Below are 22,081 nucleotides of genomic sequence, written 5' to 3'. Positions count from 1 at the left end.
TGAACATATTTACTCACGCAACTCCTTTTTCTTTAACCAACTTTTTACCCCCTCTTCTTTCCTTGTCTGTCCCTCACCTTCAGCGGCCCCCACTTAAACTCCGCACCCCGCGTTTGTTCCGCCCCTCATTTTTCGTTCACCCGTATCAGAATAAGTGTCTAAAATAAATACAAATAAATACATTACAAAAATATACAGTTGCAAATACATATTATACATGGGTTACACATATTTACAAAGAAAGACGGTACACCGAGAGAGTTTTCAAAGCTTTAATAATAATAATATAGCTTTGACAGGGCAGTTAATGGTAGCAACACTCGAGCGCCGCTAGCGGCTGTTAGAAAAATTACATAAATTGGCTGCATCACTGAATAAGCCGCAGGGTTGAAAGTTAGTGAAAAAAGTAGCGGCTTATAGTCCGGAATTTACGGTAATCATTTTTCTCAATTTGATAGAAAAACAATTGAAAAATATACTTAAAATGAGCAACATTTTCAGCCTATGTGGTAAGAATTTAAAAGCAGAAATGTTTTCATTCATTCTCCAATGTCCCTGCAGGGGTTCCGTAAAAAAACTTTTTCACACACTACTGGTCAAAACAAGTCCAATTCTGGGAATTTGGTATGAACTTCAATTATATAGTTGTCACACATCACTGAATATTACACATTACTAAGCACTCACAATAAATATGCAAATCGTCAGACACAACTGCATCGGTGACCTCAGCCGACGTGCTCAGACATATACACAAGATTGAAAATACCCAAAAAGAAAATCAGCATGTGCATGCACCTGGCAAGGGGTCACGGCGATGTGAAGAGCAGGTGTCGGGGGATTAAGTGTTCCTCTTGTCCAGCCTCTGGTTACACCTCATCACCAACCTGTGAGGTTTGTGCGCCAAATTTTTTGTAATCTGGCCAATGGCGTTTTGGGGCTTTATTGAGCATCTGCGTATACGTGACCTAATCACATGACTGTAGTAAGCAGTAGGTATGGCCTGTAAACAGTAGACAACAAAAACAGTTCTTAGCTGCGGTCAATCATGGACAATTCAACACATCCACTACACAGCATTATCTCCAGACAGAAGAGCAGCTTCAGCGACAGACTGCTGTCACTGTCTTGTACCACGGAAAGACTGAAGAGATCTTTTCTTCCTCATGCCATGAGGCTCTTTAACTCCACTCGGCAGAGTAAAGGCACACATTAAATCACACCCCCTACATTGCATATTACCGAATTTTATTGCAATATGTATTCTGTGTAGCACTAACTAGATACTCTATATAACACGCTATAGTGGGTATTAGCATGTCACATTGGGTATTTGTATATTGTATTCTTTTTGCTTTATTATTGTATTGTTCTCAGCTCAGGGATGCTGCTGAAAATGTGAATTTCCCTTCGGGGATGAATAAAATATCTATCTATCTAATATTCAACGCCATTGGCAATGACTATCTCATCTCATCAGCCGTACCGCTTATCCTCATTAGGGTCGCGGGGGGGCTGGAGCCCATCCTAGCCATCTCCGGGCAGTGGGCAGGGGACACCCTGAACTGGTTGCCAGCCAATCGCAGGGCACACAGGGACAGACAACTCATTCGCTCATTCACACCTAGGGACAATTTGGACCGGCAAATTCACCTGACATGCATGTTTTTGGAACGTGGGAGGAAACCGGAGTGCCCGGAGGAAACCCACGCAAGCACAGGGAGAACATACAAACTCCGCACAGTAGGGCCGGTAGCTGGATTTGAACCCACGCAGGAGGTTCCCACGACCTCAGAACTGTGCCGCACAAGCGCTAACCACTGCGCCGCCGTGCTGCCCACTGTGTTTTTTTCTACTTTCTTTTAAATTCCTTTAAAAAAAATCTCATTGTGTTCATTTTTCCCTAGCGGTTACTTTTTTCTTTTTGTTCTCTATTTACTTTTTTCCTTTGTTTCTTTCTTTTCTTTTTTTCTGGCTTTTTTCTAAATTTTTCCTTCTTTATTCTCTTCCTTTTGTTTTTTTTTTCTCAGCTTTTCATTACTTTTTAATTTTGGTATTTTTTTCTTTTTTGTTCTATTCCCCCCTTTAAGTCATTTTGTGCATAAATTTACATAATATTTGGTCATACAGGGATGAAAGAAGCAAAAACAACCCGAAGAGCCGTTTGGGACCCGAAAGAGCCTGTTCTTTTTTTAGTTAGCCGAGCCGAAGAAGCCGGTTCTCGAAAAACTCTACTGACTTTACTCAACTTCGTTCTACTTCGACCTTGACTTCAAAATACCGCATTTAGAACACAACGTCAGGGGAACCCGTGTATTTTTACCTTCATGCACTGTAACTTTGACTCAATTCGTTTCTTAATTAGCAATTTCGAGCCCTGATTTTTGTGCACTGGCTAGATTTTCTTGTGCGGGGAAAAGCTCTGGGTAGTGCGCAATTGCACACACACGCCGCTTAAAGGGAGCATTGGTTACCAGTATATACCAGTATATATGGGGACAGCAAAATTCCACTTTCTGCAAGCAAAAAGGCGCTATATGCAATCACTGTTCGCTACAATGAGTGTAAAACAAAGAAGCAAATAAATCAGAATGTTGCTATCTCTGCGGTCTGGTAAATAAGGGCCCGACCATCTCCGTTCGATGAAGTTGTGAAAGGCGAGGCGGTATTTCCTGCGATTAGAGGCGCCAAGTTATGTCATTGTAATTACACTTGTTTGTGTAAACTTCTGTTTGACATCAAGCTGTGATAATAATCTAATTATAGGAAGCGTACGCAGCAGGCCGCTATCCAGAAGGACACATCTTCTGGGGTTTTGTTTGAAAGATCGCCGGATGAAAATTTATCGTCTGCGTCTTTTGTTTGGGAAATTTCTCCCCAATCCAGCGTTAGGCTTACCTGTTCTCAATAATAGCTGACCATGTCCAAACCCATTAAGGCCGGCGTTATCAATTGCAAACGAAAGAGTATACTCAATAAAATGCATCAAAGGGAAGTGGACCATTTCAAATCTATTGTCGGAGCCTTACTCTCGAGAACCAGGTAAAAGACGAGGCTTTCGCTTTCACCTTGGTGGGTTGCTACGGTTGCCTGGTAACCTTGTATTTTCTAATTGCTGTCGTCTTGGCAACAGCACAAGAAACGTAATCCAGAAAAGGCCACAATCCTAAACGTCTCTACTTCATCCTCTTCTCCAAGCGCACCAAGGCTCCGTCATTACGCCGCGGTAACCTTCAAATCTTTCGAATTATACAGTTTTGTTGGACAACCTTGAGTGAGTTTTCGTTCGAGTCCCATCTCCGACAACATCTGCAGGACCGAACATGGCAAAGTTTTGTATTCGGGACCTGGAACCTAAAGCTTCACTTGGCCCGTGAGACAAGGCTCAGAGAAGCACAAGAAAGAAATCAGCTACATGGCCTCAAACAATTGATAGCAGATTTAAATACCGTAAATTCCGGATTATAAGCCGCTACTTTTTTCCAAAACTTTCAACCCTGCGGCTTATTCAGTGATGCGGCCAATTTATGTCATTTTTCTAACCGCCGCCAGCGGCGCTCGAGTACAAAAGGTAAGATTTAGACTGCAACTTTTTAGCTTGTGCACAAATAAAAAAAAATTTTGTTTTTTTTGTGAATTTAAGATTTAATTACAAATATCACAGCATCATCAATAGTGAAGCGATCACAGTACGCAAATGATCCCCTGGATACAAACGACAAAATAAAACACAGTAGCGTACAAATTACTGACTGATAGATAGATAGATAGATACTTTATTCATCCCCGAAGGGAAATTCACATTTCCAGCAGCATCCCTGAGCTGAGAACAATACAATAATAAAGCAAAAATCAATTGATCAAGTGATTCAAAGTGAAGATCTTTGAGGAAGCAGCAGAAAACTGACGGTCTGATGAGTCCAAAGCAGGCCAGTGTCACAGTCATATTGCTTACAATAAACTTGATTATTTTTTTTTTACATTCAAACATTTTAAGGCGTGCTGATTTCTCTTTCTTGTCCAATGCAAGACTTCTCAGAAGGTGCTGTGGGAACTCAGGCGCTTTCCAATATATATCCCAAGTCCGATGGCAAGTTTGTGTTGTTTTTCGAGAACCGGCTTCTTCGGCTCGGCTCAGTAAAAAGACAAATTCAGCAAATTGCAAAAAGAAAGACACATGACGCAACCTTCAAGCTAAACGCGATCGAGCAGTCCGATATAGAAAGAAACAGAGCTGCCGCACGAGAACTTTACTTTGCGAGCGTGATGTTGGCGTGAAAAAGAAAAAGGGAGAGCGTGGGACGACGTCTATATGACAAAGTCTCTTTCCCATACTGAAGGAAGACGACTTTGATGACGTCAGCTATAAGGAGGAAGATGAGGACGGTTTACCATGCTTACTACAAGTACGATATGTTTTTTTAACAGAGCTGGTTACTGTGTTGCGAGCGTGTTTCTGGTAGCGTTTTGCTACCCTTCACAGGCACGGTTTGGGATGAAAGTTATAATATTATTATTAAAGCTTTGAAAACGCTCTCGGTGTACCGTCTTTCTTTGTAAATATGTGTAACCATGTATAATATGTATTTGCAACTGTATATTTTGTAATGTATTTATTTTAGAAACTTATTCTGATATGTTTTGAAAAAGCAAATGAGAAAGAAGGGGCGGGGCAAACGCGGGCTGACGGGAAGTGGAGTAAAAGTGAGACGTGTTTGTGGACGCGGACGACAATAGTGGATGTATATTTTTCCCACCCTTACCTTTGGAAATATACACTTTTTTCCTTGGATTATTTTCAACGGGCACCCGGACTCTGCAGGTCTGCATTAAATTTTAAGTACCGGTAACATTTTCCGCTCATTTTGCCGGCTGTGTTTTTTGGACTGTATTGGGTATAGATTAATTTCGTGATTGTATAGCGTATTTTCTACGTGGGCGCATGCGGCTAATGTACAGGTGCGGCTTGTGTATGTACAAATTCGGTTTTCCTCCCGAAATGTGGTGGGTGCGGCTTATAATCAGGTGCGCTCTATGGTCCGGAATTTACGGTATATCTACTGGATGTCCTCACTCGCAACACCCACTGTAACTGTATTTGCTTACTACCATTCATCAACCAGAGAACAATGAGGAAACCCATATCAATTTTATTTTGCTAAAAGGTGGGGTGTGTCATTTGAACATATTTTCAATATATTTGAAATTGAATATTTTATCTCTTAAGCAATGTTCCCTCTAAGCTGCGCGCGTGCGCAATCGCGCACTACCCGCGACATTTTTTAGTGGAAGTACAATGTTGACAATAAGATTCACTTGATATAATTGGAAATTATTTGAATGCAACACAAACTTTTTATTCTTTTTTCTGTGTTTTTGTTCTTTTTTTTTTTTTAATTCCTTTAAAAAAAATCTCATTGTGTTTATTTTTCCGAGCTGTTACTTTTTTCTTTTTGTTCTCTATTTACTTTTTTCCTACATTTCTTTGTTTTCTTTTTTTCTGGCTTTTTCCTACATTTTTCCTTCTTTTTTTCTTTTCCTTTTGTTTCTTTTTTTCTCAGCTTTCACTACTTTTTCATTTTGGTATTTTTTTCTTTTTTGTTCGATTCCCCCCTTCCCTTAAGTCATTTTGTGCATAATTCTACTTACTATTTGGTCATGTTGGGATTAAAGAAGCAAAAACAACCTGAAGAGCCGTTTAGGACCCGAAAGAGCCGGTTCCTTTTTAGTGAGCCGAGCCGAGGAAGCCGGTTCTCGACATACTCTACTAACTTTACTCAATTTCGTCCGACTTCGAAATACCGCATTTAGGACACAACGTCAGGGGAACCCGTGTATTTTTACCTTCATGCACTGTAACTTTGACTTAAGTCGCTTCTTAATTAGTAATTTTGAGCCCTCAATATTGTGCGCTGGCTCGATTTTCTTGTGCGCTGAGAATGTGCGAGCAGTGCGCAACTGCGCACGTGCGCAGCTTAGAGGGAACGCTGCCGACCCTCCAGTTGAGAAACACTGAGCTAAACAGGGTTGGGTAGGGTTACTTTAACTGGATTACTTTCATTTACTTTTGGATTACTCCAATACCAAATATTCTGATAAAAGACAAAAGAAACTAAATATGAATAAAATGACTAAATTTTGTGCAGGCTTGGGGAGTAACGGAATACATGGAACGGCAAAAATGATGTTGGCAAGCTGTTTGGATTTATTTTCATTTTGTTTCTGTCGCATTTTATGTTAGTTTTGCCGGAGATCAAAGAGATCAAAGCCAGGAGAGAAAGCTTACCACGTGTTGTGAGTCATCATTTTACTAATATTTAGTTTATTTTGTCTTTTATTAGCATATTTGGTATTGGGGTAATCCAAAAGTAATTGAAAGTAATCCAGTTAAAGTAACCCTACCCAACCCTGGAGCTACAGCACACTTTTTCTAACATATTTACTTCTCTGGCCTCCGTGAGAATGCAAGGGGATTGTAGTTCTGAAGATTGGTTTAAGATAAGAACCTGTTTAATAACGTTTGCAGATTTTCCTTGGTCTGCTTTGTTATTGATTGGTGACCAACAGATGAAAGGTGAGGAAATGGAGGTGTTATATATGATTTTCCTTCATGCCTCCCCTCGTAAAGGAAGTCGAAGCGTAGAGCAACACACGGCGAGGCAAGCGCTGGCTTGAAATTTGTGGAAAGAGCAGTTAATGACTAGGGCTGAAGATAGTGACTGAAATAAAGGTCACAGAAGATACACCAGGGTGGATTTCATTTTCACCCTCCCCAAGCATCCACCTCCTTCATATATATGAAGCCGACAAGTCCCTTGATGACCCATGAGCCACAATCTTGTTATCTGTAGATAGCAGCTTTGTAGTCTTTCCTCCATAATTCCTTTTTCAGATGGGCTCGGTGCTCTTCTTTGATTTGTTACAATGTGGTGCAGGTAGGAACACATTACGACAAAACAACTGCCTTAATAAATAAAACCGTTTTTAGAAGCATTGTCCTTGAGTGCCAAAATGTAAAAATATGTTTCTTTGGTTTTATCTTTTTTAAAAGGGTTTGGCGCTGCTCATCGGTAAGTATCAAGCCTCTGGGAATGGTTCCAGCATTGTAAATCACCTTTGGATGGCTTTGATCGGATCTTTGTCCACACATCGAAGAAGCCCCCATTTGCTATATCCAGGGTTGGGTAGGGTTACTTTGACTGGATTACTTTCAATTACTTTTGGATTACTCCAATACCAAATATGATAATAAAAGACAAAATAAACTAAATATGAATAAAATGATGACTCACAAAATGTGGTAAGCTTTCTCTCCTGGCTTTGATCTCCAGCAAAACTAACATAAAATGCGACAGAAACAAAATGAAAATAAACAGCTTGCCAACATCATTTTTGCCGTTCCATGTATTCCGTTACAACCCAAGCCTGCACAAAAATTTAGTCATTTTATTCATATTTAGTTTCTTTTGTCTTTTATTAGCATATTTGGTATTGGAGTAATCCAAAAGTCATTGAAAGTATCAAGTTAAGGTAACCCTACCCAACCCTGGGAACACATAACGACAAAACAACTCATTCAATGCCTTAATATATAAAACTGTTTTTAGAAGCATTGTCCCTGAGTGCCAAAATGTAAAAATATGTTTCTTTGGTTTTATCTTTTTTAAAAGGGTTTGGCGCTGCTCATCGGTAAGTATCAAGCCTCTGGGAATGGTTCCAGCATTGTAAATCACCTTTGGATGGCTTTGATCGGATCTTTGTCCCGGGGTGAGAAAAGTCCTCGATGATGTTTTCTGCTCTGCTGAGGTAGCGAGAGCAGGCAATGTCCTCCAGATTGGGCAGAGAGCGACCGACGATTTTCTGGGCTGTTTTGATGAGCCTCTGTAGCGTTTTCCTGTCTGCTGCTGTGCACCCAGCATACCACACCGTAATGCAGTATGCTAGGTTAGTGTCCCAGCATGTTGAGCCAACGCGACTGATCTCAAGCTCTCTCATACCTTGCGCGCATGACAAAGTGATAGAGACGAGACAAAATAATGCCACCACTACATAAAAAAATCGTTACACATTGTTAAAGTCAATCATTATTAAGACAATTTCGTGGTCATATTTACACAAATAAAATACATATATATTGTTAAAATCTAATCATACCCAAGAGCAGATTTCACTCACGTCCTCCATGATGTTGAAGAAGGAGGGAAAGAGACCCCGCCCACAACGTGGCCGTCATTTATTATACTTCAGGGAGAAACAGTACACATGAGCATTTCACAATAAAAGAATACAAGATTGATAAACGGCAGCACGGCGGCGCAGTGGTTAGCGCTTGTGCGCCACAGTTCATGTCATGGGAACCTGTCGTGGGGTCAAAAACAGCTCCAGACATCCTGTGCGGAGTTTGTATGTTCTCCCCGTGCTTGCGTGGGTTTCCTCCGGGCACTCCGGTTTCCTCCCACGTTCCAAAAACATGCATTTCAGGTGAATTGGCCGGTCCAAATTGTCCCTAGGTGTGAATGAGCGAATGAGTTGTCTGTCCCTGTGTGCTCTGCGATTGGCTGGCAACCAGTTCAGGGTGTCCCCTGCCCACTGCCCGGAGATGGCTGGGATGGGCTCCAGCCCCCCCCCCCGCGACCCTAATGAGGATAAGCGGTACGGCTGATGAGATGAGATGAGAAGATTGATAAACGTACAAGAGATGCAATTAGACTGATTATTGAAACGTTACTTCATGTGTGTGTGTGTGTGAAAGATTGTTTTTATATTTTGGAATATAAAAACAAGTTATATTCACACAGTGAATTCTGAGAAATTTTACAACCAAAACGACCAACCTATCACACATAAATGCTTTAAATCTTTTTAACAAGTAGTGTCAGCTGATTGAAAATTTCAGTGTGGCGGCAGGTTACATCTTTCCTATCTGGATGATAAATGTGACGTCATATTAGTCCGTTATCAGTCCAATAACTAACTGTAAAATAATGGGATGTCATATATTTAAGTCCTTCAAAACATCCTCATCATTGCACCCCAAAAACACCATAAAAGTGTCAATATTTCATATAGGAGAGAGCAACACTTGAGCCATCTGCACTGCCGATTGAGACGAGCGAGGGGCTCAACAAGTCTCCTGGTAGGTGCTGTGAATTCACAACTAATGACATCAGGGTGAGAGCAGGAGCATGAGAGGGGGAAGGAACCCAAGCCTAAATATTGAGCGCAAATATTTGACGGGTTGAGCAAAGTTGACATGGAGAGGCTTCATTTTTTTGCACGGGATCGCTTTTAGGTATCGATAAAGCTGTGCTATGTTTTATGATACCTGTCGTCCCTAAGGAAACAAAGCAACGTACACGTTGTTCATCCATCCATCCATTATCTTCACCGCTTATCCACAGTAGGGTCGCGGGGGTGCTGGAGCCCATCCCAGCTATCTTCGGGCTGTGGGCAGGGGACACCCTGAAATGGTTGCCAGCCAATCGCAGGGCAAACAGGGACAGACAACTCATTCGCTCATTCACTCCCAGGGACAATTTAGACCTGATAAGCATGTTTTTGGAATGTGGGAGGAAACCGGAGTGCCTGGAGCAAATCCACGCAAGTACAGGGAGAACATGCAAACTCCTCACAGATAGGTTTGATCCCATGATTGCAGAACTGTGCCACAAACGCGCTAACTACTGCGCTGCTGTGCTGCCCCGCCAAAATATCCACAACATTACATAAAATATCCATCCATCCAATTATTATCTGCACCGCTTATCCTCGGTAGGGTCGCGGGGGTCCTGGAGCCCATCCAGTGGGCAGGGGACACCCTGAACTGGTTGCCAGCTAGTCACACAGGGACAGACAACTCATTCGCTCATTCACTCCCAGGGACAATTTGGACCGACCAATTAACCTGACAGGCATGTTTTTGGAATGTGGGAGGAAACCGGTGTTCCCGGAGAAAACCCATGAAAGCACGGGGAGAACATGCAAACTCCACACACGGGTTTGATCTCACGACCTCAGAACTGTGCCGCACACACGCTAACCACTGCTCCACCGTGCTGCCCCACATGTTGTATTATTGAAATATGTCACCGTCATCACTGTATAATTTCCTTATTTATAACTTCTACATTTATTTTGTCGCAAACATGTCACTTCAGTTGTATTTTTTTATAGTCAGAAGTGCCATTGTGGGTTCTAATACACTGTCACGATTGCCGATTCAGAGCACCTGCGACTGCTCAATTGGCGCCAACAGCCCTGAGAGCTGATTGGCTGAAGTACTCCTTTTAAACCCCCGGCTTCCAAGAAAGCCCTGTCAGATCGTTGTACTAACAGTTGCTCCCAGCTCGGTAAGCTCTCACGTTCAGACTCTGTTCCTGCCCTGTTTTTCTCTGCCTGATCCTCGTTGCCGGACCTGACTCTGCCTCGTTCTGCCTGCCCGTTATCCGACCTGTTTTGTCCCGCTACCTGCCTGCATCCTGTTGCGGACCTTGTTTCCGAACTTGACACCACCCTTGCTCTCCCGTCCCGGATAACGACTTGTAATTCCTGCCTGTCTTTGACACTTCTCGCTTGACACAGAAGTGCTGCTTCCGCATCTCCTGCTACCCTCGGTCCGTCGATCCTCGGATCGTGGAAGCAAGCCCTTCTCTCCCTCTTACCAATAAAAACGAGTAAACGGATGCTATTGGGTCCTGTCTCCGTTCCTGGTCAGTGACACACAGTGATGTCAAACTCAGTTGTTAGGGGGCGCTGAGCATGTTTGGAACTGGTGTGTCCAATAGCTACATACCTCTCCCGCATTTTGAACAGTAAATGTGTTCGGGTCATTTTCATTACACTGCTACGCCAGGTTTGTTTTCATTTGTTTCTGGTTTTCTTGTTTGGACATTTTGTTAGTGGTTTAGTGCCAGCTTGTTAGTTTTTTTTCTTAGTTTTTTGCATTTTCTTTTGTGGTTTCAGTCTTTGGTTTTGGTTTGGACTGTGTCAGGTTTTATTTGGTTATGTTTGGATATTTCATTGTTTTGTGAACCCTTGTTCGTTTGTCTCTTTGTACCTCTTTTGTTATTAAATACCATCCTTTTTTGGAGCACCCCCTGCCTACAGTTCCGGGTTCCCCCACATGGGTCCATCTCCCCGGATCCAGACTTTCTGTTCTCAGGCGGGCTGGATGTGTAACAGACAGGGTTGGGTAGGGTTACTTTAACTGGATTACTTTCAATTACTTTTGAATTACTTTAATACCAAATAAGCTAATAAAAGACAAAATAAATTTTGTGCAGGTTTCGGAAGTAACGGAATACATGGAATGGCAAAAATGATGTTGACAAACTGTTTGGATTAATTTCATTTTGTTTCTGTCGCATTTTATGTTAGTTTTGCCGGAGATCAAAGAGATCAAAGCCAGGAGAGAAAGCTTACCATGTGTTGTGAGTCATCATTTTATTCATATTTAGTTTATTTTGTCTTTTATTAGCCTATTTGGTATTGGAGTAATCCAAAACACTTTAAATAAACTATATACTGTTTTTTTAAATTCCACCATAAACAAAAATCTCAGGACAGGGAATAGGAAGGAGAACCCAATCGCGTAACATTACTCACAGTTTATTGGGGACAAGAGGAATGAGAGCACACTTGATCCGGGGAACGTTGGTCGCGGAAGTGGATTGATAGTAACGAGGAAGTGGTCAAAATCAAACAGGTCGGGGCGAGAACAAAACAGGAGCAAAAACACAGGCAAAACGGGGATTCACAGGGCTTGGCAAAACAGGAGCAAAAACACAGGCAAGACGGGGATTCACAGGGCTTGGCAAAACAAGAGCAAAAACACAGGCAAAACTGGGATTCACAGGGCTTGGCAAAACAGGAGCAAAAACACAGGCAAAAAACGGGGATTCACAGGCTTGGCATATCACAACAGAGTTAAGCAGGAGTTTCGCAAACGCTCCGACACCAGGCGACTCACAGACAGCCTTTAAGTCGCCAGGGAGCAATCTGTCAACGCGTTTCAGCTGGTGTCCATGGGTGGGGCCAATCGGGCGCCGTGGCAACCGTGACAGAACCTGGCGCCACATGGCAGGACCAATTGGGCGCCATGGCAACCATGACATATTATTGAAATCAATATTTTTTTACTTAATGTAAGGATATGCGCAATGTCTCTTTGAGATTGGCCCAAAAAATATTGAATTAAAATCATATTAAATTCTGAATGGTTGTATTAAAATACTTTAAAAAATGTGTATTGAAAATTATTTAAAAAATTATAGGTGGTCAGATAAACATTGTACCATGTCATCCTGTCTTTTTTCTTGCATAATGAAGTGCCTTCAAGTTCCAAAAACCATGACACACTATTCCCTTGCGCAACTTTCTCAGAACTGACTTCTTACCTAATCAAACTCAAATCTCGATGTAATTTCCCTAACTTTTACAATTATCATGAATCGAATAACATTTTTACTTTAAAAGGGATTGAAGTACTCGCCTGAAAGGCCAACTCATTCACACACACACACACACACACACACACACACACATGCACAAACATGCACACACAAGTAAACCTTTCTGCTTCTCTCTTGGAGGTTTGAAGTGGAAATCTGTGTAATTTCCCAGGAGTCCTAGAAAAAAAACATCTTTTTTACAGGTACTGTGGGTGGTCAGCGCGCAGCCCCACAGTGCGGAGGTCCAGGGTTCAATTCCAGCTACCGCCGCCTTCCTGGGCGGCATTTGCATGTTCTCCTCATGCTCGCGTGAGTTTTCTCCGGGCACAGCATAAATATCAGGTTAATTGCACGGTCCAAATTGTCCTTATGAATGGTTGTCTGTCCCTGTGTCCCTTGCCTACTGCCCGAAGATAGCTGGGATGGGCTCCAGCATCCCCGCGACCCTACTGAGGATAAGCGGTGAAGATAAGTAATGGATGGATGTATATCCAGGCAGAAACAACACATAAACATACTTGTCAACTTATGTTTTTGGGTACTTTTAGCTCAACTATTTGAATATGGCAGCCAGCGGGGAAGTGGTTAGCGCGTGTGCGGCACAGTTCTGAGGTCATGAGATCAAACCTCCTGTGTGGAGTTTGCATGTTCTCCCCATGCTTGCATGGGTTTCCTCCGGGCACTCCGGTTTCCTTCCACGTTCCAAAAACATGTCAGGTTAATTGGCCGGTCCAAATTGTCCCTAGGTTTGAATGAGCGAGCGAATTGTCTGTCCCTGTGTGCTCTGCGATTGGCTGGCAACCAATTCAGGGCGTCCCCTGCCTACTGCCCGTAGATAGCTGGGATGGGCTCCAGCATACCCGCGACCCTACTGAGGATAAGCGGTGAAGATAATGGATGGATGGATGTTTAAATATGATCATATTCAGAAATAAATAATGTTTTCATTTGACATACATTTTTGGCTAGTGTGCAGATTTCCTTGCTCTTGAGCATCCTGGACCTTCAAGAGACAACTGAAGGATGTCACCATGATGTCTTGTTTCTTCATGTGTTCAGTCTTGCAGATGCTGTAACAAAAATGCCACAACATTTCTCAGGCTATCCGCTTTAACTCTATTCTTCTGTGTAATTTACTCTCATAGGAAAGTCAAGTCATGTTTATTTGTATAGCCCTTAATCACAAAGAGTCTCACAGATCAAAGACTATTACAAACTACGGACTACTATGACACCATCCCCTTATATAAAACCTACATCAGGGCAAATAATACAGAGATATTGTCAACATAAAATATAGGTTATTCGAATGCTATAGAATAGAAGCGTGTTTGAAGCCTAGATTCAAACATTTCCACTGAGGTTGCAGATCGAATCTCAGGGGGAAGAGCATTCCACAGCACCGGGGCCTGAATGGAGAAAGCTTTCGAACATGCGGATCTCTTCTTGGCTCTTGGGATCATTAGTAGACAAGCATTTTCAGAGCGAAGGCTCCGAACCGGAACATAGGGGGAAATTAAATCTGAAAGATATGAGGGAGCAAGTCCATGCATGATTTTGTATAATACTAACAGAACCTTAAAATCACATCTTAAGCTAACAGGGAGCCAATACAGGTTAGCTAAAATCGGGGTAATGTGATCAAAATTTCTTGTCTTAGTTAAAACCCTCGCTGCAGCATTTTGTACCAGCTGAAGGCTTTCGATTTTGGACTTTCGGAGACCGGAGAGTAGTGCATTACAGTAATCGAGACGGGAGGTAACAAACGCGTGAATGATAATCTCCGCATCCGACTGAGAGAGCATAGGTCGAATTTTACCAATTTTGCGAAGATGGAAAAAAATGTTCTAGTAATGTTCTTAACATGTGTTTGAAAGGACAGATCAGGGTCAAATATGACACCTACATTTTTGACTGAGGCACTCTGGGTAATATTACATTTGTCAATGTTCAGAGCAGTTTTTGAGAACAAGGCATTTAGAACTATCTGGGATAATCTGTTACATCTTTAGCGATGCTACAATGTCGAAAAACATTTTGGGGTTATTCTTTTGTGCCGCAATCACTTTCAAAAAATAGGCTGATTTTGCAGAGGCAAGGGCTGCTTTATACTTTAACAAGCTGTCACACCAGTTTTGACGGAAAACCTCAAGCTTGGTAGCGCGCCATTTTCTTTCAGATTTCGTGCAGTCTTGTTTAAGCAATCTAGTTTCATCAGTATACCAAGGCCTGCGTCTTTTAGGTCCTGATTTAAGCTGTAAGGGTGCTACGGAATCCAGGACACTAGCCAGGGTAGCATTAAACTCATTCATGAGTGAGTCAATAGAGACTTTATATAAAGGAAATGACGCAACTACTACTGAAAGAAGATCAGAGAGCTCAGAAACTATGCCAGTGCTTATATTGCGTTGACAAATCCTTTAGTTTTTTTAAATACAACATTTAGCCAGCACCTCAAATGTAACTAAATAATGATCAGAAATAACGATAGCACACTGTAACACCGTCACGTTTGAGGTTGAAACTCCTCGAGCCGGAACCAAGTCTAGCGTGTTTCCATATTTATGAGTCGGCAAATCAACCAGTTGATTAAAACCAAATGTATCAATTAGAGACCGAAACGCAACAGTAAGTGAACTGAGTGGGGAGTTCATATGAATGTTGAAGCCCCCCATAATTATCAATTTGTCTGCATAGATTACTAGGTCAGACAACAATTCAGAGAATTCATCTAAGAAAACTGAGTATGGTCCTGGTCTGCAACAAATAGTTAGTACCAGGGTTGGGTAGGGTTACTTTAACTGGATTACTTTCAATTAATTTTGGATTACTCCAATACCAAATATGCTAATAAAAGACAAAAGAAACTAAATATGGGCAGCATTGCGGCGCAGTGGTTAGCGCGTGTGCGGCACAGTTCTAAGGTCTTGGGAACCTCCTGTGTGGGTTCAAATCCAGCTACCGGACTTACTGTGCGGAGTTTGTATGTTCTCCCCGTGCTTGCGTGGGTTTCCTCCGGGCACTCCGGTTTCCTCCCACATTCCAAAGACATGCATTTCAGGTGGATTGGCCGGTCCAAATTGTCCCTAGGCATGAATGAGCGAGCGAGTTGTCTGTCTCTGTGTGCCCTGCGATTGGCTGGCAACCAGTTCAGGGTGTCCCCTGCCCACTGCCCGATGATTCCTGGGATGGACTCCACCACCCCCGCGACCCTACTGAGGATAAGCGGTGCAGCTAATGAGATGAGATGAGATGAGAAACTAAATATGAATGAAATGATGACTCACAACACGTGGTAAGCTTTCTCTCCTGGCTTTGATCTCTTTGATCTCCGGCAAAACGAAATACGACGGAAACAAAATGAAAATTAATCCAAACAGCTTGCCGACATCATTTTTGCCGTTCCGTGTATTTCGTTACTCCCCAAGCCTGCACAAAATTGAGTCATTTTATTCCTAGTTAGTTTCTTTTGTCTTTTATTAGCAAATTTGGTATTGGAGTAATCCAAAAGTAATTGAAAGTAATCCAGTTAAAGTAACCCTGCCCAACCCTGGTTACTACATAAATTGACATTAAAGAGGACTGCATGACAAGAGCCTCAAACCCCTTAAAATTTTTAGAGGTACGGGGAGTAAGTTTGAGTATTTTTTCAGAAATTAGCGCAACACCGCCACCATTCTTCAAAGAGCGTTTTTCTTTCCCAAATTCAAACAACAACAAAAATATTTAGCCGATAGTAATATTTTAGGTTATGGTTGTTTAATCTTGAAGCGAGACAAAGTCTTTAAAGCGTGAATAAACCGCTTTAACGATCGCATTATATTTCTGTTTTTGTAAAATTTGACACTTCGGGTTTTAAACAATCATATGTTTTTGAATATTTTGGAAACCTGCGAGTGGCTGGCAACCAGTTCAGAGTGTCCCCTGCCAACTGCCCGAAGATAGCTGGGATGGGCTCCAGCACCCCCACGACCCTACTGAGGATAAGCAGTGTAGATAATGGATAGATAATATTCTGGGGACTGATTGTGTTTCATGCAATATCATCGACCACTTTTTAATGTCAAAATTTTGGCATGTATAGGCTCTGTAAGAACGGTGGGTCATAATCTCATATTGTTAGTATTTAGCGTCTTCTTGTGGACATTTTGTGGAAAAGGTCCTTGCAGATATTATTTCACCCAGTTGATTTAAAGGTCAGAGCTTAATTTTCATACTTATTTGAAATAAAGTGAGTTATTCAGCTTGACTTTGCACATTTTAGGCATTCGGGTTTGACAAGTACGCATTAAGGTAGGGTCCAGTTTTTGTGACAAAACTGCAGGAATCGACGTAAGGAGCTCTTTGCAATAATTCCCAAAAGTCGAGAATAGATTTATTTTTTGTTTTAGGAAAAAACTACCACCAGCATCAAGAAACAGATGATGTCATCGATATCTTTGGGCTTGTAATTAGATACGATTTTGCGCAATAAGAGCGCTAACAAAAGTCTTATCAAAGTACAAATGATCAAAGAGCGCCTCCAACTGGACGAAATAAGAACTGATTTATTTTCCTGGATGCCTTTTTGATTTTTTTAAGAGCATGTATTAAAGGCGACTTCCTGTACTGCTTGTTAACCAACTATAGGGCTTTCAGAGTGGTTTGCGGGCCAAAAACACCAATAAATTCAACAATGGGTTTTAAAAAATGAAATAAATATGCTCATTCCCCAATTTTTATGATTGTTACTGAAGGAGGACAGTATTTTTCTTCCTCTATGTGTTGGAATCAACAGGGTTGGGTAGGGTTACTTTAACTGGATTACTTTCAATTACTTTTGGATTACTCCAATAACAAATATGCTAATAAAAGACAAAAGAAACTAAATATGAATAAAATGACTCAATTTTGTGCAGGCTTGGGGAGTAACGGAATACATGGAACGGCAAAAATGATGTTGGCAAGCTGTTGGGATTTATTTTCATTTTGTTTTTTGTCGCATTTTATGTTAGTTTTGCCGGAGATCAAAGAGATCAAAGCCAGGAGTGAAAGCTTACCTCATCATTTTATTCATATTTAGTTTCTTTTGTCTTTTATTAGCATATTTGGTATTGGAGTAATCCAAAAGTAATTGAAAGTAATCAAGTTAAAGTAACCCTACCCAACCCTGGGAATCAACATCCGAGTTGCAAGATAAGATGGGAAAAACAAGAGCCGGAGTGAGCAGTTTTAAAATATTATGACAGAACATGGCTGCAAAGGTTTCACATGTGTGCTTTAAAATGGCTGACAAACATTTACATACTGAAGGATTTCATACATTTTACTATAAAGGATTTTATACGATTAAATACAGGTTACATTTTTCGAGTGCAATGAAGATTTTCACTGAGTGGGTGCCAGGTCACGCTGTTCCAAATGCGGAAAGTTTTGGCTGGGGAATTTTGATAACAGGACTCTGACGCTCTGCTGTTGTTTTTCAAACATCGGGACGCGCTTCCCCAAGATGGTGGGGCCACGTGGGGGCTTTCATTGGCACGCCTATGGGAGGAGCCGGCACACTAGCTTGCGGGAAGAAACGTGGGCCGAGAGAAGGATGGCAGAAGATCGAGAGAGGAGGCTTGACGGAGACTCGAGCGACACTAATTCGGCTAATGTTCGATGGAGTTCACTTAGCTAAATTGTTTAAGAAATTAAATCTGCCCCCCCGTGTGGAAATGCCGGTCTTTGTTCATTTTTCCATCAAGAAACGAGCGCGCATTGTTAGGAGGATGTAGGTTGTGTTTGGTTAATGGAGTCAGATAACTAATTCGAACAATTTGGTAAACGGTACATTTTAATATTTGATTCCTAACAATACCAAAGGGGGAACAAAGAAATTAGTGGAAAATTACCAAGACATCAGTTTCACACCAGTCCCTCGTCCAATCTGAACCCTGCATGAGGTTTGATAAGACTCAGAGACTGCCTACAGTAAATCAGAGCACCACTTAGAAGAATGTAGAGACAGTATAATGACTAGATAAATGAATGTATTGTAACGACAAGTGAATAACACAAGAAGTAGATAAGTACATTTGAATCTAAGGATTGTCATAAGGTGCTTGAATTAGCACTAAATGACTAATATGATAAAATATTGATGTGGTGTGAAGGATTTTATATTTTATTTATTTGACTATAAGGGATTTTATACAATTTTATACAAGTTACATTTATTGAATGCAATGAAGATTTTTCACAGAAAAGGCTTAAGGTCAATGACAGGTCGGACCGTTCCAAATGCGAATGTTTTGTTTAGTTCTGTTGATAACAGGACGCTGACAGAGAAGGCCAGGCCCTGATTGGATAATCAGCACTTCCCGGAGTTCCTGGCCTGCCCATGGGGGTGGCCGACACGCCGGCTTGGGAAAAAGACGTGGGAAGAACTTCAGAAGATAGATCGCGAGGGACAATCGAGAGGGAGGCTCGACGAAGACTAATACAACAATAATTCGGCTAATTCGATGGAATTCACTTCGTTAAATACTTTAAGAAAATAAATCTGCCCCCGTGTGAAAATGTCGGCTATTCTTGTTCATTTTTCCATTAAGAAACGAGCATGTATTGTTTGGTGAATGAAGGTTATGTTTGCTCCTAATTGCTCATAAGCCACTTAAAGTAACTGAAAGTATTGGCTACAAATCCAAGTTCATGATTCACTTAACAGCCTGGCTTGTCTTGGCGCCACTGAGGACGTAACTCTGGACAGCTCTCTTCACGGATGACGGTTCCTGGCCTGAGTTTGGCTCATAGCAAAGTTTGCGCCTGTCTATTCCTTATGGTTTTTTGTCTGCCCCTTTCGACTCTACCCATGAGAATAATCTTGGCTAGTCCTGATGATCTTCTGTTGGACCATACCAAGTCAAGTCATGTTTATTTGAATAGCCCTTAATCACAAAGAGTCTCAAAGGGCTGCACAGACCACAGATTATTGCAAACCACAGACTATTATGACACCATCCCCTGATCTAAAACCTACACAAGGGCAAGGAAAAACTCAAAAACCTCAACATGAGGAAAATGAAGAAACCTTGAGAAGGGACTGCACATGAGGTAATTACCACTGCAGTTTTCGTCTTGCATAGTTAACAACAGTCCTTTGTAGGGTCCATTTTTCCCTCTGATGTTTTATTTGTCACTTGGGCTTTGTAGCTTTGATGCTTACAACTTTCCTGTAGCATCCCATCTACATGGCCTGGGTTTTTAGATGTCCTAAGGCAGGGGTGTCAAACTCATTTTAACTCGGGGGCCACACGATAGAACAAACATTCTGTCGGGGGCCGGACTAGTACATGAAAGAGAAAGAAAAAGAGATACAGAAATAAGAGAACGAGGGAGGGAAAAGGAGAGAGGGCAGGACAAAGAAAGAAGAAGAGAGAGAGGGAGAGAGCGTGAGAAACAAAAAGATAAAAAGAGAAGTCGTGAGAGAGGGGAAAAGGGAGAGGAAGAAAGAAATCCAAAGAGAAATAGAAAGACAAAAGGGGAGAAAAGATGAAAGAAAACATGAAGGGTAGGAAGAGAGAACGAGAAAGGAAAAATGAATTAAAGACACAGAGAGAGAAAGAGACAAAGAGCAACAAAGGAAGGGAAAAATAGAGACACAGAGAGTGAAAGAGGTGGAAAAGAGAGAGAGCGAAAGAGAGAGAGAAACAAATAAAAGTACAGTCTCTTTGTGAGAGGAACCTGGCTTTGGCAACATCAAGTTGACATACTTCAACCTGACGCTTGTTTTTCTCTTGTGCTTCTCTGAGTGTTGTCTCGCGGGCCGGATTCAATCCCTTAGCGGGCCTGATCTGGCCCGCGGGCCGCCTCTTTGACACCTGTGTCTTAAGGGTTTTTGGTCATGACTGTTTTCTTTCTGTGCTAATTTCCATCCCGTTCTGAGTTGATGTTTCGTCCAGGCTATTGACCAGATATTTGAGTTTTTGTTCTTATCCTGCCAGTCTGGCATTATTATCATTAAAATGGAGGTTAGTGACAGCATAGAACCTAGTGCTGACTGTAATTTTATGTTTGTCCAGGGCTGTAGTCATGAACTGATACCTTAAAAAGGCTGGTGACAGCATTGATAATGATCAGGGTTGGGTAGCGTTACTTTAACTAAATATGAATCAAATGATGACTCACAACACGTGGTAAGCTTTCTCTCCTGGCTTTGATCTCTTTGATCTCCGGCAAAACGAACATCAAATGCGACAGAAACAGAATGAAAATAAATCCAAACAGCTTTCCAACATCATTTTTGCCGTTCCATGTATTCCGTTACTCCCCAAGCCTGTACAAAATTTGGTAATTTTATTTATATTTAGTTTCTTTTCTCTTTTATTAGCATATTTGGTATTGGAGTAATCCAAAAGTAATTGAGAGAAATCCAGTGAAAGTAACCCTACCCAACCCTGATAATGATATTGGGATTCAGTACATGCCAACCGTGACATTAAAAGCGGTAAATGTTATTGTCCACTCTATTTATAGACGTGAAACACAATTTTCTCCAGGATAATGATAAACAAGTATACCTCATTTGCTTGTTTAAAACTTCAAAATCAAAATTTAATGTGATCGTTGGAGTGTTTTTTTCATGCACCAAGACTTAGTCTTCTTTTAGATAAATCGCCTGTAGCCAAAAATGCTATAGTCTTGTGTCAAGATTTTGTTTTTGTTTCAAATTTTAAGGGGTGAAAAGCTGTACTTTAAAGAAAGGATGTAGGTTTGGTGTTGGCATTGCAAAAAGAAAAGAAAGAAATGCAGGAAAAAAAGAAAAAGAAAAAAGTAACAGTTCGGAAAAAAATAAACACAATGAGATTTTTTTTAAAAGGAATTTAAAAAAAAGCACGGAAAAAAGAAGAACAAGTTTGTGTTGCATTCAAATAATTTCCAATGATATCAAGTGAATCGGGTTGCCAACATTGTACTTCCACTATAAAATGTGATTAAGTACAGTTCTGTATCTTACAACCGACAAAACAAGCCCCCCAAAATGTTAATATTATGCGACAAAATATATCAGGAAATAAAAAGAAATGGATATCTTGTGAAAGAATTGTAAGAACAAACGACGTTTGTAGGCCGTACAACCTTTGCAATAGTACATGAGTCAATTCATTCGAAAGAGAAAAATAATTTTGCATTGCCGGAAACTCAGCAAAATGTAACTTGATGTCAAGTTTTGGACATGTTTGATAATGAATTATCTTGCCACACTTGGGATTATGGTCTCTCACTGTTGTTTCAAGCGTTGCTCATCGACTTTGTGTTAACGCTCAGACCCGTGGAAAATTACAGGGAGGGGGGGTGTTTGTAGAGGTTTATTGTTCTATATTCTTTATCAATTATCCATTATCCGTTATCGGTCAAATCATAATACACTACAAAGCCAAGAGGCCGAGACACTTGCTCCCAGCCAAGAGGCTGAGTCTGGATCTTATCCACAAGACCACTTGGTTGGCAGGCAATTGTCTTCATTCTGAAATTCACACAACTTTGTCGAATTAAAGTAAACAAGAGATAAAACGGAACGAAATGACGACGAGCTGATTTGACAGGAACTAAAGAAAAGAAAGGCACGTAAGCATTTCAGTGTCCATGTGTTGCTCCATGTTGGAGAA

At 41.3% G+C, this 22,081-nt stretch overlaps 1 protein-coding gene and 1 long non-coding RNA gene across 3 annotated transcripts; both read right to left on the bottom strand.

Moving 5' to 3' along the window:
• Window positions 1-308: 308 nt before the first annotated feature.
• LOC148362245 (uncharacterized) lies at window positions 309-13,530 on the bottom strand. Of its 2 annotated transcripts, none has more exons than XR_015850850.1 (4): window positions 13,407-13,530; window positions 8,155-8,241; window positions 7,734-7,997; window positions 309-1,003 (listed from the first exon to the last, which is right to left on the bottom strand). It is a non-coding gene; the product is annotated as an uncharacterized LOC148362245 (long non-coding RNA). The 2 variants fall into 2 exon arrangements; XR_015850851.1 differs by having other exon boundaries at window positions 8,176-8,241.
• A 902-nt stretch (window positions 13,531-14,432) lies between these two features.
• Window positions 14,433-22,072, bottom strand: LOC148362244 (uncharacterized). Its single transcript, XM_088340215.1, is given in 3 exon segments — window positions 14,433-14,466; window positions 14,580-15,206; window positions 22,041-22,072. Coding segments are annotated over 3 exon segments (693 nt in total).
• Window positions 22,073-22,081: the final 9 nt, after the last annotated feature.

The sequence above is a fragment of the Urocampus carinirostris genome, chromosome 7 (genome assembly GCF_059441175.1).
Source record: "Urocampus carinirostris isolate Australia breed hairy pipefish chromosome 7, RoL_Ucar_1.0, whole genome shotgun sequence".
In the NCBI taxonomy this organism is placed as follows: Eukaryota; Metazoa; Chordata; class Actinopteri; order Syngnathiformes; family Syngnathidae; genus Urocampus; species Urocampus carinirostris.
This window is presented reverse-complemented; position numbering and strand designations above follow the sequence as displayed.